Genomic DNA, 17,624 nt, shown 5'->3' with positions numbered 1-17,624 from the left:
CGCCCCGCGGCCGCCATGACAACCGCCCAGCCCCTCCCCACACTGCGCATGCGCGCCCCCTCCCCTCCCCGATCTGCCTCTCCCCTCCTCTATACGCCCCCTCCCCTCTGCTCCCCCCTCCCATCTGCACATGCGCACTCCCACCTCCTCCACCCGGCCGGCTGAGCCGAGGGGAGGGAGCGAGGCGCATGCGCACAAGGCCCGGGCTGACCAACCAGCTGCGCCCACCGCCCTCCCCCCTTTCCCCGCGGGGGCGGGGCCGGTCCGCCGCCGTCCCGGCGTGCAGCGCGGCAGCGGCGACAGCGGCGGCGGTCGCCATGTTGTGGTAGTTTGTTGTTCTCCTGCGGCCGGGCCGCGCCGAGGGGCGGCCGCCGGGCGCTGAGGCCGGGCCCTTCCTCGGGGCCTTTCTCCGTCCCAGCGCTCCCGGGGGCGGCTCGGAGGAGGTGTCGGGAGCCGCCGGGGTGAGGCGAGGAGCCATGGCTGCTGCCCTGGGAGGAGGCGCAGGTGGGTGGCGGCGGGCCCGGGCCTCGCCTCGCCTCGCCTCACGGAGGGGTGAGGGGTGCTGAGGGGTGCGGGGCCCTCGTCTCCTTCCCCCTCATGAACGCTTTTCAGCCGCCTTTTTCGGCTCGGGACCGCCGGGTGGGTGGGTGGGTGGGTGGGATGTGTTTTAGGCTCCTGTTTATTTAGAGGTGAGTGGTACCGTGGTTTTACGCTCCCCGTGCGGGTGTCCTGATCGAATAATTGATTTCTGACCTAAGGAGTAACTAAAATTTTATTTCGCAGATGATCCTGAAGCAGAGCGTCTCGGTTGGAACGCGTAAAGCAAAATCAGTGCGTGGTCCTAGGGTTCTTGGGTGCGCCACTGCTCTTCCGTTTGGCTCCTACTTGCAGTATTTGAGTGACAGGCGAAAGCTAGGGCTGTTCTGGTTGGTGCGATAGGTAGACTTTAAAATTAAAACACTCGATCGAGTGATTTTAAAGAAAAAAAGACTTAGATCCCCTGTGTGACCTATCTTCAGGAGAGATGTAGTTCAGAGAAAGTATCTATTTCTGGTGTTCTGGGTCCTCCTTTCACAGGACTAACAGGTTAGTTAAACGCTTGTTAGGGTTAACAGTATCTTTCCTTGTCTGTACTAAAGTTTCTGATGATTTTAGTTAGTTTTTCTTGTCAGCAGCTGTTACAGAGAAGAGCGTGGCTGGTCCTCAGGATCCCTTGCCAGGGTGGTCAGTCTGCTACCAGTTAAGCAAACAGTGGTGAACAAAGCATGTAAATACAACTGCTGAAGGTAAACGTTGCGAGGAAATTCCCAAATTTCAAAATTGAAAACTTTGGGAAGAAGGCTAGAAAGGACAGCGCTAATTGGTAATATTCTGAGGATGTTGAGCGTTGGCTTAATGGTGTTAATTACATTGTAGTGTTAAAGTTATTTTACAAAAGTATTTGTGCTATTAACTGTGGTTCAGTTACTTTTGATGTGGAAGTAAACTTTGCATATATGTGCTATATCTGAAAGTTTTTTGCTAGTGCTATGAGGAAAGGGTATTTTAAAGGAAATGTCACTTTCTAAGCACTTGAATTCTTGTGTTTATAAATGCTGCAAGTTGAGTGAGCATGTTTTCATAGCGGAGGACTTGTGTTAGGCCAGAGGTTGGACTAGGTGATCTCAGAGGTCCGTTCCAACCTAGATGATTCTGTAAATGTGTATGCAGCAGACAGCCTTGAACCAAGGGCTGCGATTGTAGTTCCTAGTTTATTTTTTTGTGATGGAATACTGCTTATGTCTAACTGAATTAGGATCCTTTTGCACTAAATGGGTGCAAGCAGTTGTTTGTTCAGAGTTAATGCTGAGCTCATCAATAAAATAGCAGTCAATTAAATATGATCCTTGCCCCATATAAATAGTGGTGGTTTTAATCTGGGTGATCAGTGTGCAATGCTTTTCTAAATGAAGAGAACAGAGGTGTCACTTTATGTTAATCTGACTAGTCAAGTAAAATTCCTGATGGAAGTTGCTAAATACACTTCAAAAACCCACTAAAAAAAATGGCAGTTACAGTACAATGGTATATACGGCTGTACTTGGAAAGAGGCTGGTATCTAAAGTCAATAGTGGTAATAAATGGGGGGAAAAAATGGAATCCAGGAATATGTGATTACTGGGCTTAAATGTTTTTGGTCAGTTGAAGTCCTACCTTTAGGAGCTAATGTTTTCAATTTAGTTCTCAGGGTTTCTTGTTTCTGTTTTTTTTTGTTTGTTTGTTTTAGAATGGGCAAAGACTTTAAATTATCGACATAATAGCAATACAGAGCTTTCTTTTAAAAAATTGGCTTACAAACAATTGGTAAAGAAGTGCAGAATAAATGGAATGTTAATTTGACATAATTTCAAGGTAATAGTTGGCAAAGTAAGAGAGTTTTGTCGTTGAAGATACAGATTAAATTTTAAGTCTTCTGTAAAGAGATGATGCAGGGCTGAAAAATGGCTTTGTCTGCTGAACACTTTAAGTACATTTGATGGGATGGAAGGTGATTTGTCTGTAGGACAGTGTGTAGGCTTACTGGTCATTTATAATTTTTTTTTTTAAGTTCTTGGGAAGTACTGTCTTGATTCTTAATAACAGAGTACTCATATGTACCTCTGTATCTGTAACCAGATACTAAGAACGATGATTAAGACTATTGCAGTGATAGATTTCACAAACATAAACTGGAAAGTTTTCACGTGGTGGCCTGTGAGGTCTCTGGGAGTGATTCACAACTTCATATTAACTCGCAAGTTCCTTTGCCATGCGGCCTGATTCAACTTGCTGCCTATTCTGGAGTGTCCGTATCGAAACACGTACGTTCAGGATGCCTCTGCTAGTGGTGATGCGGAACTCTGAGGGCTGGTAGTTGCTCATAGTTGCAATCATCAGTTGATAACGGTTAAGGCAGTGATTCCCAAGCTTGATGCAAACTTGCGTGTAAAACCAGGACCAGAGCAAACATGTTGAGTGTTGAGTCCAACATCATCTGCGTATAATACACCAGCTGTGTTGTATAGCTGCTGAATTTCTTTCTTGATGTGTAAAATGTAGCTGTAAATTGATGGTAGTAATCTTACTCAGTGAGAGGTGGTTACAGCAGAACTAAACAACAAACCCTCAAAACAAGGAACGCTTCTTGATAGTCTGCCGTCTGATAGCACTGGAACCCATCCAGCATGAACCAGGGGAAGCATGAACCCTCCCTTACTGAGGTAAGGGAAAGCTGTTGTAACTTCTTTTCTGGTTGATTTGCTTCTGATGAACTTTACTCTAGAAAACTTTGAGTGCAGATATCTTTGGAGTGAATCCTGATGAGCTGGTATAGAGTGTGGGAGACAGAAACAGCTGAAGAGGGTCCCATCCATACGTGTCTATCCCATTTTCCTCAGAAGTCCTATACCAAGAGTAGCTGAATAGGTGCTTCTCTACCTCTGGGACTGTTATTTCTCCAGTTTGAACTCAAGCTGGCATTGTTTTAATTTCATTTAATTAATCTGAAGGCCGTTGTATTCTTAGCAATGAAGTGGCGTTAAAAACCTCTTGTGCTGCTGTTAATAAAAATTGTTAAAAAGCTAATATTGCTAGCACAGCAAGCAGCTTCCCCTGCATCGTGGAGTCACTATCCAATTTAAAGACAGTAAATATTCTGCAGTCTGAATGAAATTGAATTTGTTGTACTTCAGGCTACTTGACAGCAGCACTCAGGGACTGGAAACAAATTCTACATTTATGCCTGGATGAAAGTGGGTAGAGCGTTGGCCATGGTTGAGTTTCTGGATATTGCGCTCACTAGGTGGACTGATGCAACTGGCCACTATAACTTAAATTTGTATTGGAATGTACACACACAGACTCCAAAGTGACAAAGGCCTACACAGTTCGCAGTTTGTGAGGTACAAATACATGGACTTCTGTATCAGCTGAGGGCTAGTGCCAAAAAAAAAAAAATACTACTTGAGTGAGCTTGTGGCAGGCAGATTTGCTTTTAAACACAGCAATTTAAAACATTTTAGTGCTTCCTTGAAAAGCTTTCACGAAGAGCTACATTTTTTCTGAATATTATCTCACCAAAGGTCATTTAAATTAAACATAACCATAGCATCGCTTGGTTTTAATGAAAGACGAAACTGAACCATGCTTTATTGCATCAAATACTAAACCTCAGATCTTAGGTCTTACGCAACTTATTGTCTAGAATACTGAAGGTGGTGATTGTCACAGGCTCAACCCAAAAAACCTCCAGATAAGTAGTGGGTTTGGTCCTGTGTTGCATTTATTATGCTCTGCTGTTATGCAGCCTCAGTTCCAACTGTAACATTTGGTGGCTATGAAAGATGCTGGAGAGTAGATGTTTCTCATCAGTGTCCAAAGCCATTTGGGAATCGAGCTCATGTGGATTTCATTTAAACTCTTGGCCTTCATTTGCTGCTCAGTGTGCTTGTGAGGCAGGGAACCATGACACTTTTAAAACGTATTTCCAAAGCAAATATAGTTTCAAATCCAAGAGGGCTTTGGAAATGTTTTTTGTGTTTAGATGAAGTCCTTTTTTATTTCTTACTTTCCCTTTAAGATATTTTTTGCAAGCACTGAAGACAAAGACAACTTCAATTCCTAGTGGCACATCGTTGTTAGTTCTGTTCTTGCTTATAGTTAGTGACTTGTTTTCCATCATTACAAACTCTGAAACAGATTTTTAAGAAGGTAAAAACAACTTGTCTCCTGTAGAAATTCATTTTTCTACTTTATTTCTTTCAGAAACCAAAACAATATTCTATATGAATAATTTGGAAAGAACCCCTGAAATACAGTAGTGGAGGGCTGTGTTGTGCAATTACTATATTGTTACAAACACTTAGTCACTGAATACTTAAGGCTTGAATGAGTAATTGTTTACCAATATAAAGACTATATGATGGCTGTCCCAGAACACACAAACCAAAGTGTTGGTGTTTGTCTGGTGTATTTCTGCATGTGTTTTCTTGTGCACGAAGCGGTCCAAGTGAATATGTTTTTTATGATGCGGTAGTGAGCTGGATTCATAGCTTGCTTCAAAATGTTTGGCTTACATCACAGGCTTCAGTTCGGGAGTTCGTGTTATCTTGAGTTTTTACTGCTAGACATTGTTGTGATTAGTTACCACAAGTTTTTGTTCTACCGGTGTTAATAGAACAGTTACATCTCTGTCCCTTGTTGTAGACATTTCTCTATATGACATGGTGAGATACTGACGTTGGCTGTTAGGCTCTGCATTTAAATGGTGTACTCAGTTCCTGGAAATCTGGGCTTTACAATACCTGTGTATTGGGTAACATCTTGCAGTGCAATATGAAGAAAAATGCTCTGTACAAAAACTGTTGCATAAAGAAAAGCTGTTCTTAATATGGGGACTCGTGCTTGTAATGCTGTCGAGTGTTTTAAATAAGATGTTGGGGAATGGGATAGATCAAGATGAAATTACTGCATTCAGTGTTATATCTAGGCATAGAGAAGTGTTTTGCCATGTGGTAAATGACTTTTCCTTTTTTCATTTCTTTTTCCCCCTTCTTTTTAATAGCCCCCTTCTGTTCTGCCCAGAAGCAATACAGCATAGTTACTTTAAAAGACCTGTTGGGTAAGCAGCGCGTGATGCTTTTTTTTTTTTCCATTGAACTATTGGATCATTGTTGCAAGAAATAGCTTTTCTCCATCTTGTTTAGGTTAAGGAGACATTTTTGATGCTTTCTCAATGCCTAAAAGTAATGGTAAGTTCCATATTCATGGTAGTGAAATATTGAAGTGGACCAAAATACAAAATCTTGAGCTGCTAAGGAGGTTTACGAGGTGTAGTTAGTGTTCCAAAAAGCGTGCAGGTGTATTTGTAGCAAGAGCAGTGCAGTCATCAACTGTTTTTCCTAGTCGAGAAGTTTTGGCCATCTCATTGCAGTAAAATACTCCATCTTAGCAACAGTTGCTATGTGGGACTACCTTTTTAGGCTACGCTGGTACCATTTTAAGATGTGTAAGAGCTCTGCTCTGCAGTGTTCTTGCTGATTCACCTCCTACGCTTGTGAGACTTGACTGTGTAGCTAAGGCTTCCATTTTACATGGAAAATTATTAGCGTAAATTTTATTGAAAGGGAGACCAGAGAGCAGGAAACTGCCATCAGTATAGCCAAAGAAGAAATAATTCTGTGGATTTCTAGCGTGGATGAGCTGTTCTTTGTAAGCAGGGGAAAAAAATAAAACAGAACCAACAAAAAGCAGTTTTGGTCATACATCATAAAAGCAGAAAATAAGCTGTAGTACAGCTTACAGCACTGCTGTTGCTGCAGCAGGGTAAGTACAAAGCAAACAGAAACCTTCTTAGTGTAGGGAACCGAGTGTGTTTGGCACTCTTTGTACTTAGGTTTGCAGCTGCCCGGAGCCTGGGGAGGCAGGCGGGTCTAACAAAGCAGGCAGCATTGGTCAGTCTCTGTTCCAACTTTTCTGAAGCTTCTGAAACAGTGTTTTTCTTAGTACTGCAGTGAGGGAGAACCAAGTGTTGGATTATTTCTTTTGTTTTCCTGCATAACTGGTTTTTCCTGCTTCCTCGTTCATCTAGTGCTTTTTTGGTATGTGATAGGCCTTGGTTTTTTCCTTACAATGTTGCCTGGAAGTTGGGGGGGGGGGTGGGATCAGTGTATTTAGTGCTTGCCTGTTCGGATCTTCCTGGTGATACTCAGCTAATCCATGCACATCTTGGTGACCATGTTGAACTGAAACAAGGAGCCATAGGCATTGTACTGCAAGTCTCAGCAACAGCTGTGATGTACAACTACCTTCCTAGGCTGCAGTGGTACTACTGGAAGAAGTACAAAACATTTCACATCCAAAGATGGACATCTTCCTGCTTAAAAGGATTATGTGCATGGATTTCCCCCCTTCCCTTTTCTCACCTCCAACACAGTAGAACTGAGAATTAAAAAAAAAAAAGTGTTTGGCTGTTGCTCTCAGTGGTTTTGTGCTCTGACTGATGATGAGTTTTCTGAGCACTTAACCACGTGTGACACAAACGTTGAATTCTTCAAGGAGAAACATCCATACATGTTATGCTGATTGTCGATCGCTGGTATTTTCCAATGTTACTTCCTACACAGAAGAAAAATGTAGCTTCAGAAATGAAAAAAACCCTGTGCCTCCGTGAGGTTTTGTAGGTATCACATAGACACCAAGGCCTTACACCTGCGGTGCTGTTTTAGTGCTTGCTCTCTCACCACAAAGCTGGAACTGAATGCTCTTTGTAGACGCATGACTATTGTAACCTGCTTTTCTAAAGGACAGGTACGGCCTGCTTTGGGCTCTGTCAGTGCGCAAGGGCTTAATGGCATAATTTATAATGCTTGTTGTCAGCGTCAGCTGTCACAGAACAAATAAATACAAAGCCCCAAAAGAAAAGCTTTCTCCCTGTGACCCAAAGATCCTTGTGTTGTAAGTGGGTGATGAGACAGACGGCAGCAAGGAGGTGGCGGGGACGTATGTGAAGTGGTTCTTAGGAGCCCCACTCACTGCACACAGGCCAGTCAGTCATTTTGGAAGCCTTTGTTTGCATCCTGCCTGGGGTGGCTTGTAAGAAGGGCTTTGAAGGGATGTAATGCAGCTTCAGATTTTGTTAGGAATTGCTCTTAAATAAAGAGCAGAATGGGAGAATTTGGGACATGTTGTAAGAGATGGAGGGAGGGTGGAGGTTTGTGTTGCTGGCTGAGTAGGAGTCCAGATCTACACCAGGAATTTGGTCCCTCTTTTGGTATTGTTCTTTAACTGGTCGTAATAAGTTGAAGCACTTTTATGGCAGTGAAACTTAACTATCAGGACTGGAAAAGTTGTGTGAATTGTATTGAAGAGCGTTTCTTTCGCTGTAGAGAAATGTCAGCAGAGAATGAGGTTTTGGCTTGTAGCTTTGTCTAGATTTAAACCTGGCTGAAGGTTCATCTGTGTAAGAGTTTAGTGCTGAATTGAGTCACGGCAGAGCTAAGATACCATCCTCAAGTTGTACTGATTTATAATACACTGCTCTGCACTCCTAGTAGTGGTGCCTGGGATGCAAAATTGCAGTTTCTTGCCAAGGAGCAGGCAAAGTGTAAGAAGTTACTGCCTTGCAGGTGGTGATTGTTGTCTTGAGGTGTGTTAGTGTGCAAACACTCCTGCTTTGGGTTGCTGCAAACCCAGTCACGTTACCTTAAACCACCTTTAGAGGTGATTACATCAAGTCAGTGGTTACTGCAATTCGGCTGTAAGAACAACGACACTGCAGGATGTTTGTGCCCTTAAAACAGCAATACACTAATACAATCCCTGCAGCATGTTTTTGAGTGTAAGGAGAGCAATGTGGCATTTTTTACAGACCACAAGGCTGGATAATTTGGTGTTCAAGCGAAGATAGTAAGTGCTTGGGTGTCTGTCTGGCTTCTCCCTATGGTTGGAAAAGGAATAGGAATTGAGGGAGGTTGGGATATGTACATGTTTGCGCAGAGAAATGTGAGGTTACTGTTTGTTTCAGTGGCATTAGTCCATATAAAGTAGCGAACATATAGCAGCTTTGTGAAAATACAGAATTATCTACAGGGAGTAAGAGGGGAACCTGATGGAGGGGAATTGTTTTTATCTACTGTTCCAGAAGAAGCGAGTTGCCATACACGACTTGTATGGCATTATAATTCATATTGAGCAGTCTTATTTTTGTATCTACGTATGATTAAAAAAAAATCAGCTCTGGCAACATCGTTAAACCAACAGCTTTCAAAACAGAAATTTTAATTTTAATGTCTTTCTCTCCTTTTAATTTTCAGTTGCTCACAACACCTGTATTTTGCTTATATGAAGTGAATAGGTTTGTCATTGCATGTGAGGAATATTCATTAAAGGATGTTGCAGCTGAGCTTAAAGAACTGAAGGCTTTTTTTTTTTTTTAAAGCTCTTAAAAACACAAAAAAAGAAGTTTATCATTGGCATTGTATTTGGTCAAAGATTTAAGTGCATATTGAGCCAGGAGATTGACTGGATATATGGCATCTAAGAGTTCATCAATTCAGACTGGATGGCTGGAAGGGCTGGGTAGTTTGGCTTCCTGTATTTGGAGATCATTAAACTGCAGACAGTTTCTCTTTGTCTTGAGCATAACTTTTATTTGTCCATTTATTTGACTTTAACAAGTCATTAATTGCTGAAAAAACACTATTTCTAGTCTGCTTTCTCTGTTGGGCTGTAGTCAGAGGATGGGGGAGCGAGGGTTGAGGTTCCGAACGTTGTGTTGCCAGCGTGCAGATGATGTGTCATCTGGATGTCTGCGCAGAGCAGATGAACTTTGAATTTCTATTGCAGATAAATGGAAGATTTCATCTTTTTAAATAGTGAAATCGTCATTTAAAAACTAAGCTGCGTAAGAATAATTTGTGACCTGGCGGAGTAAACTGAGGTTACTTGGTGAGAGAAATATATGGAGCAGTAGTCTTGTTTTGGAAGGCACGTACAAACTTAGGTATACAGGGTGACCTGCTTCTAGGTTTTTTAAAGCCCCAGCTGAGGTATTGGTGGTGTTTTACACCTGACTTCCCTCTTCTTTTTGGGGGGTTCTGGTACCTCCCTGCCTTGTGCCGTTTCCCTGTCTGCTGCCATTTTCAAAGTACTCTTGCAAGAGCTCAGTGTGGACAGATAGGCTTGTTGCACCTAAGGTGAGCAGAGGACTGGCAAACTTAATTCCCTCCGTTTTCAAATGTACTTGAGCTTTATGAGCTTTTTTACACCATTTTTTTTTAATTATTGAAACAAGTCGGTATTTATCTGGTTCTCTCATTAAAATAGAAAGTGAAAAAATTATCGTTGCATCGTATGAAAAATCAAACAAAACCATACTGAAGTGGTTGCTTCAGAAACCTCCTTGAATTTCAATAAGGATTATTTCATGTAGTTGCCTTTATTTTTTTTCCCCTACAGATGACGACTTTGATCAATTTGATAAGCCTGGTGCAGAAAGGTCTTGGAGAAGAAGAGCTGGAGATGATGACTGGGACAGGTGGGTAGAATATTTTCATGTTTAGCTTCTGTATGACATTGCTGTGTTTTGCTGTTCTGGCATTTTGTATTCTAATATTTACAGTAGTGCACTTTCAGATACTAATGAAGATGTTGGTTGTTATGCATGTGTCAGCAGCTGCTAGACTGTGCCAAATGTATGTTTATCTTGAGGAATTTAGAGTGCTCTATGAAGAGATGCCATTTAAAATTAGATAAATATAAAGCATTTGTGGTATGTAATTAAATTTACAATAAAAGCCCTGTTTTTCCTCTAAGTCTTTAGCAGGGTCTTAATGGTTGGCTTAAATAGATTTTTTTTTTCTGGTACTTGAATTTGAGAGGTTTTAATGTTTAAATTCTTATTCTCAAAATATAAGAGTAATTGAGCTTACATACGGGCTGTTATTGAAAACACGACTGCTATAACGATTTAGAAGTATGCACGAACTTGGTTATTTTTGGGGAGAATAAGTGCATATCCTTTTATGTGAAGGCACTCTAACTGCAAAAGATGAGTCTAGCTGCTGGCTAAACTTGTCCTTTCTGGCAGGAAACTTTTCACTTGTTAAACTGCTTTATTGTTAGTCCTATTTAGTAGCAGAGAAGCTTGTTCAAACTTTGCCAGAGGTCAATGTGTTTCACTGTAAAAAGGGAAAAAAAATTGGAATAGAACTTGTCTTATCTAATAATCGCCCCCGTGACTCCGGTAAACAAATTGTACTGTAAGTAGTTTTCCACTGAGCTGAGCCCTGGGAGTGAACCAGCTACTGTATGCTTATTGTCATTCCAAAGGGATTAGTTTCCTCTTCCATGCTTTCCTGCTAGGTTAAATAGTTTTCACTGCTGTAGGAGGTGAGGAAGAATGAATAAGGAACTCAGACAATATCTTGAATGTACAGTTTGTTCTGCTGCTGTGAGGGATATCTGCTGCTTTGTCAAGCCAGCACAATTGTTTTGTTAAGTTGGATGGTGAAAACTGCATCAAGGAACTGATCTGCTTTGAGAATGCAATTAAAATAATTCGTTCAAGCTAGGTCACTGTACTGTGCTGCCTCCCAGCCCCAGAGCTGTGGTGTCATGCTTGAGGTAGCACAATGCACCCCAGAATACTAAAGCCTGTGTCACAGGCAAATGCTTTTGTATTAAAATACGATTTTCTGAACTTTTTGCCTGTACAACTGACTTCATGGGGTGAATAGGTGGGCTTTTAAATGTTGGTTAGTCCCATTATTTTTAGCTGCCCTACTCTTATTACCATGGAAAACGTGGAAGAGTCAAACAACTGTTCTTGGGGAACAGTTCTGCAGGGAAGAAGTTTTAAACTTACTGCTGGAGGTGAATGCCCTGTGACAAAGCTCTTTTTATAGGACTTGAAGGCTGTAGGGCATTTTCACCAAGTTGAGACTTTGAAGCACGCAGTTTTAGAAGAAAGTTCTTTCATTTATGTGCTTGTTTTTCTTGCTATTATTAGCTATGTGTAATTAGAAACGATGAATTATCATGTTTTGTTTGTTCTTGAGTGCAATTGTAAGGGAAGTGGTTTTAGGTGCACTGCTAGAGATTCCAGAGTTTCATCTTGCTGATCATTGGAGAGAATTTTTTTTTACAACTTTATCTGATAGAATATTATTTCATTTGCAAATGTGTTGGAATTATTGTTTTAGTGATGTTTCTTGCTAGATTGCAAAGCTATCTTTTGGATGTGTTAAGTTTTGTGGTTGCCTGGGCAGCTGTAAATGCCTTACCCCTGGGTATGTTGTTGCGTAATGTAGTTGAGTTTTTCTAACTACTGTCCTAGTTCAGTATAGGGCACAGGTTATTGAATATGGCAGGGGAAAAGAAGCTGAACGAACACAGTCGACTTTTTGGTCCCTCATGCTTTGTTTTGCAACCTAAATTGATTTTTTGGGGGATGAGGGTGAGGGAGTTACGCAGTTCGAAAAGAGTTGATCGCTGATACGTTGCTTTTTAACTGAGTCCTGTGTCCCAGACATATAAACCATTGTGGATTTCCAGATCTCTTACTGTTCCCAAACACTGGAGGGTGATAGCTGAGAGTTGGAAGGCCCCTGTTATTTTGGAGTACAAATGTAACATTGTTCTTGGAGAATTTTTCCCATTGCCCTTTTTTATTACAAATTCTTTTCCAAAACACTTGTTCCTGCTAATGCTCATGTTTAATGAGGCATGCTCATGAAATCGGGGGCCAGAAAGGGCCATATAGTCTGATGTGTTTATCACGGGCTGTTAACTTAAATATTTATCTCTCTAAGTAGCCCAAAGCTTGGGTTTGGGAAAAACGTGCTGTTCTGGTGCTATTCTGTGAGATGACAGGAGTGATTTAATAGTTGATTTTTGTAGAAATTTCTTTGTTCTGACTCTTCTCTGAGACAGTTCATTTCTCTATACTGACAGAAAACCTTTCCCTTTTTGTTGTTTCTTTTTTCATGTTATTTTCTCATCCTGATTTGATGAGCTGAGTTTATTCAGTGAGGGGAACATTGAATATTGGGAGGTGAGGAAGGGCAGGCAATGGGTCTGTCTTTTCTGAGAGCAGTGAACTAGATTATTTTAGCCCTGTTTTCCTAGAACTGCAGTGTTGGAAAGACCTTTGTGTCTTGGTGATAGTGAGGATTGGTTGCCTTTGAAACTGTCACAGATGTGTACTTTTATTCCAGTTTAATTTGTATTGTATGGCTCTGTGCGGTATTGGCTCCCAACCATCTGTTTTTCTCTGCTAACTGAAGATCTTCTAATATTTGTGTGTGTTTTTCCGTTTGTTTCTTTAAATAGATCTGGTAGTTCTGGTCCCTCTTTTCTGATATATAACTTCAGATTAAGCTATGTTAGAAGAAGCTTGAGATGATGTCTGCTTTACTGTTCAGGCTTTTCACTGTTACTTTGGTTCAAACAGTTACCAACATTGATTTTTCTTTTAAATTACCAGTGCAAATGGTGAATACCATTGTATGAAAAACCTTTGTTTCTGTTGTCATGGGCTTCATTTATGTGCTCATACACATTTTTTGGTCTGTCATGTAATAGGCCAAGGATTTAAAAACAGACAAAAAAACCTAGAATACGTATGCAATTACTTCTATTGACCAAATGTCTTAAAAAAAGAAAAAAATTGCATCAAGGATTTTTTTAGTTATATCCTGAATAGCCCTAATTATATTTAGATAATGAATTTAATTTTTCATTATCTCTATCATTCCTTCTGACTTGATCTTCTTCCTAGCTGAACTTGCATTTTGTCTTTGAATGTTGCTACAACACATGCTGTTGCTGTCTATTTGAATTTCTTTTGTGCACCTTTACTAAAAGCTGTCAGTGGTGGACCATGGTGCTGGGAAATCTTCTCAAATCTTTGTGCTTTTGTCAGATTACTGATTCCGTGCTGAAGAGATTAGTGCCTTTTTCCTACCTCAGGTGTGGCTAAAAACTCTTCCAGAACCAGTTCTGTTACATAGAATTTTCTGTCTCTGAAATAAAGGCCTTAAATGCTAACCATTTTACTCTTTGGGATATGTCTTATGTCCCAATTTTTGTTTAATATTGCAGTGAACACAGAGCAGTTGCTGGTTGTTAATGTTCAGACATTCCTGGAACTGTTTGAGATCAGTATGGAGAAATACTGTGTGCTGCTGATAACATCCTGTTCAGTGATGATGTGGAATACAAGCAGTTCTCTCAGACGATTTTCTTCATGCATTATCTGTACATTAGCTAGGTCTTAAAGACATGTACCTATCAATGTCTAGCACTAATTTCTGTCTTGGGATTGACTACCTCAGTTATTCCTCTGTCATTCCAGGTATTCCAGTGTCATCCTAAAGACCTCTTACACATAATTACTGCAGTATGAATTTCCTCTCAGCTGCTATAAAAGAGTAGCAAATATGCCTTTTCTTGTAGGTTCAGGTATGACGAAACCTTAACTTTAGTTCCCATTCTCACTTTGGGGTATTTATTTTTATGTAATATCCAAGGCCCATGTTGTTTTTCTTTTTTAAGGTCTGCCAAGACATGCAGGTTAAAATAGGTTCCCATTCTTGAATTACAGCTCATATTTCAAATCACTGCCATCTTATTTTAGTATTGGGATGTGTGCGTTCTGATAGGAGCATTTGTCAGTAATAAATATTTTCTATAGAAGGGGGAATCTCTTTATTCCTGGCACGGGGCTGAAGGCAGAATGAAATTAAGTAATTAAGATCTTAAATAGTGAGACTGTAGTTCTTTGTGTTGCATCTTCTTTACGGAAGAGACTGTATGTGATGGAAGAAGTTTAGTAATAGTATGCCGGGTATTTTTGTTTCCTGAATTGTTAGTCGCTCTCAAAGAGGTAGTGAGCCATATATTTGATTTCTGTAGCCCAGCAAATGTCTGTTTGACTGACCTGACTTTTCCTGTTCCTGAATTCGGGGGCATTTATGAAAGATCTGGGCCTTACCACCTCCCAAGCCAGGTGGTCTCTGTGCGCCTCCTTCCTGAAATGCAGCTGGGACCACGTGGTGGCCTGTAGGCTGAGTTGTGCCTACAGCATGTCACTGTCCTACCTGCTGCTTCTGTACGGAAGTAGGAAACAATAATTTGGACAGTGTGCTCAAATGGCCCTGACGAGGAGGATCTAGCTGTGTCTTATATGTCTGCACTTTGTCTAGGTCTGTGTACTGTATCATAATTGGAGGGATATGGAAAGGAGATGGTCTGAAAATGAAGTGTTTGCACAACAGCAGTATTTGTGTTTTGTCTGATGCATTTAACATCTTTTTCAGCTTGCTAAATGCTTTGTTAAAAGGAAAGCTTTGTGTGGAGTCTGTGACAAATCTCAAGTTAGTTTTTTAAGGCACATATGGTGCTTATTTCTGTTTTCTAAGGTTCAACTTTTTAAAATTTGTTAATATTTTCCAGTGAACTTGATGATGATTTGCTTGGAGAGGATTTGCTCGCTGGCAAAAAGGTAAGAGAGATGTATTAAAGTGAATTGTTACGGATATTGAAATGTGAATCTTGTTCAGCTCATCCACTCCAGTTATTTGATACGGCCTTTTACGTATCATACGGTCACCTCCCTGAAGCCTGAGAGCCACATTGCTCAGGTATCTGATCTGCTGTCTTGCCAGAGCACTTTCAACCCAAAGCTCTGCTGCTTTTGTGAAATACTTCCAAGTCTGGTGATTTTAATAAAATTTGAGTACATTTTTTCCTGAGGTAACATTTCTCCTTGTAACACACAGTTCAAAAGAAAAAAGAGATGTCTCTCAAAATCAATTTATCTGAAGCTCAGATTGACGGAATTAAAATATATATATATATATATATATGCATGTATATATGCTTTCTGCAGCTGGTCAGGATTCTTGAGAATTCATTTCAACTGCCAGTTTCCTGGCTATTAAAAGCTATTTGTCAAAATACCAGTAGTGTTTTGCTGCTCACTCCCAGCAGTGTTATACAGAGATCTGTTTGAGGTGCTCTGGTACATTCTGGATGGTGAGTGATTTTAAAAAAAAAAAAAAAAAAAAAAAAGGCAGTCAGTGGTGTCTATTAAAGATCCACCCACTGCACTTCATTTGCTGCTACTTTACATAACAAGTAGGCAGAGGATTTTCCTTTCTACAGTAAAGGAAGGATGTGGGAAGAGCTAGTGTTGGAGAACATAAATGAGCTTCCTTATGACTGCTCTAGACTCTTCACTCTGTGGTATGTGTTTCCAAAATGGAACTGCACGAAAGATTGGATTGCCTGTTTGGATTTGCCTGATACCTGCAAGAAGAGGCAGGGCTTCTGTTTGGGAAATCAAAACTGGCTGGTCACTTCTTTCTCCTCTTTATTTGCTAAATGAGTTCAATTAGAAAATAGTTCTTAAAGTTGTAGCTGGAGATTAATAGGTTTAAGAAGCACAGATCTGGTGAAAGTTGAGTTTTAATTGATGTAGCTTCACACTCTAAATGTTAGAAGCTAGCTTTGTGAAATTGTTCTGTAAGTAATCCCCGTTAAAGATAGGAAACCCTGTGACTAGTTTGCTGGTTATGAAAAATGTAAGCACTTAACATTAAATCTTTGTAGTTGAAATAAAGTTGATAAAGCTACTCACTAAAATTTGTCTGTATGAATATAAATTGATACTAGATTTCTCCAATGTATTACGTGTTCTTTTGCTTTCTTAGTCTTATTTTCAGTTTTCCAGAGCTCTCAGCAGTATCTCTGGGTATGGACTTATATGGTGGAGTAATAATAGGTTTCTCAGGAAGTTTTCCCTGAGCTATTTAGGCTAAACTTGCTTCTACTTAATCTCATCCAAGTACTTTTAGATAAGTCTACCCTTGTGTAACCTTTCTGCCCCCATTACTTCAGGGGGATGGAAATAATGTTGCTGAGCAAAACTGTAGTTATCTCTTTTACAGTGTAATTATTTAAAACAAAATAAAACAAAATAAATGCATGAAGCAACTGAAAATATGATCGACAAATTAGGAGGAGTTCAGAAAAGGCACAATATTGTTTTTAATTCACTTGAAAACTACTTTGTTTTTCATATCATATATAAACATTTTGTCAATGTTCTTAATATCATTATATCATTTTTCCAGGCTCCTAAGTATCTGCTCATTAAAAAGAAGAGCAATTCAGTGTTTTTTTTTGACTTGCCTAATGTATCAGGGTCACAGGGCAGTTAAATAATGCTAACCTTTCTCTCATCCTGGTATTTCTTTAAGTGAATGGTCATTTTTGGCTATATTTGGAAATACCTCAGTGAATAGTCTTGATAGCTGGGCAGATTTGAGTTTTGGAAGTTTCTGTTCAACCATCAAACATTTATTTACAGATTTGTTATCTTGAGTGGTATATTTTTTCTTGTGGAGCTGGGCAATTTTGTTGAAGATCCTCATTTAAAAAAACAAACAAACTTCTGAACACTAAGTAGTTTCTATAGTTTGTATCCATATTTTATGCTCATGATTGACTTTTTCTGAAACCTAGAATCAGTCAGACTTGTCAGATGAGGAGTTGAACGACGATCTTCTGCAAAGTGACAATGAAGAGGAACAAGAATTTGGGTATCTTTTCTAAATCCAGTGTTTTGAATAACTATTACGCTATATGTATAACCTATAAGTTTTTGACGACTACTACTGATAATAACTCAGTTTAGTAGTTACTAGTTACATACGTTAAGTAGTTTTGCTTCTTATTCGATCAACTACTTTCTATGTGTATATATGTGTTCAGTGGCATTGTTAACGTGTCAGTAAAACAATGCTTATTTATTTGAATCTAATAAAATGAACATAACCCAAAACTATAAAAAATATCCAGAAAGCTTAAAGAAGAAACCATATCATTTCCTATGCTATTTAGAACTGTTTGCAAGTACTTACAGAGCTCTTGTTCTGTGCTTTTTCTATTGTTGTAGGCTTTCATCTCTTGTTTTTTTTGCTGCCATCCTGCTTTTAAAAATGTATCTTACCTCCTGAGACCTTGAGGAGGGGATCTCCGTGGTTTCTAAAGCATGAAATGTGGCTTAAATATTTGTGTACAGTACACAGCAGGAAATTTGT

At 40.0% G+C, this 17,624-nt stretch overlaps 1 protein-coding gene across 6 annotated transcripts in view; it reads left to right on the top strand.

Moving 5' to 3' along the window:
* The first annotated feature begins 284 nt into the window (after positions 1–284).
* Positions 285–17,624, top strand: part of RBM33 (RNA binding motif protein 33) — a 99,197-nt gene continuing 81,857 nt past the window's right edge. For 5 of the 6 annotated variants that reach the window (XM_083827364.1, XM_083827365.1, XM_083827363.1 and 2 more), the window contains exons 1-4: positions 288–504; positions 9,976–10,054; positions 14,974–15,022; positions 17,047–17,123. In XM_083827364.1, coding sequence (XP_083683490.1) covers positions 477–504; positions 9,976–10,054; positions 14,974–15,022; positions 17,047–17,123 — 233 coding nt within the window. In that variant the 5' untranslated portion in view covers positions 288–476. Of the gene's footprint in view, positions 505–9,975; positions 10,055–14,973; positions 15,023–17,046; positions 17,124–17,624 lie in introns of all 6 variants that reach the window. The other variant, XM_083827366.1, reaches the window with a different exon arrangement.

This window comes from Anser anser (genome assembly GCF_964211835.1).
Source record: "Anser anser genome assembly, chromosome: 2".
Taxonomy (NCBI): Eukaryota; Metazoa; Chordata; class Aves; order Anseriformes; family Anatidae; genus Anser; species Anser anser.
The sequence above is the reverse complement of the archived record's forward strand: the minus strand, read 5'-3'. Positions and strand labels throughout refer to the sequence as shown.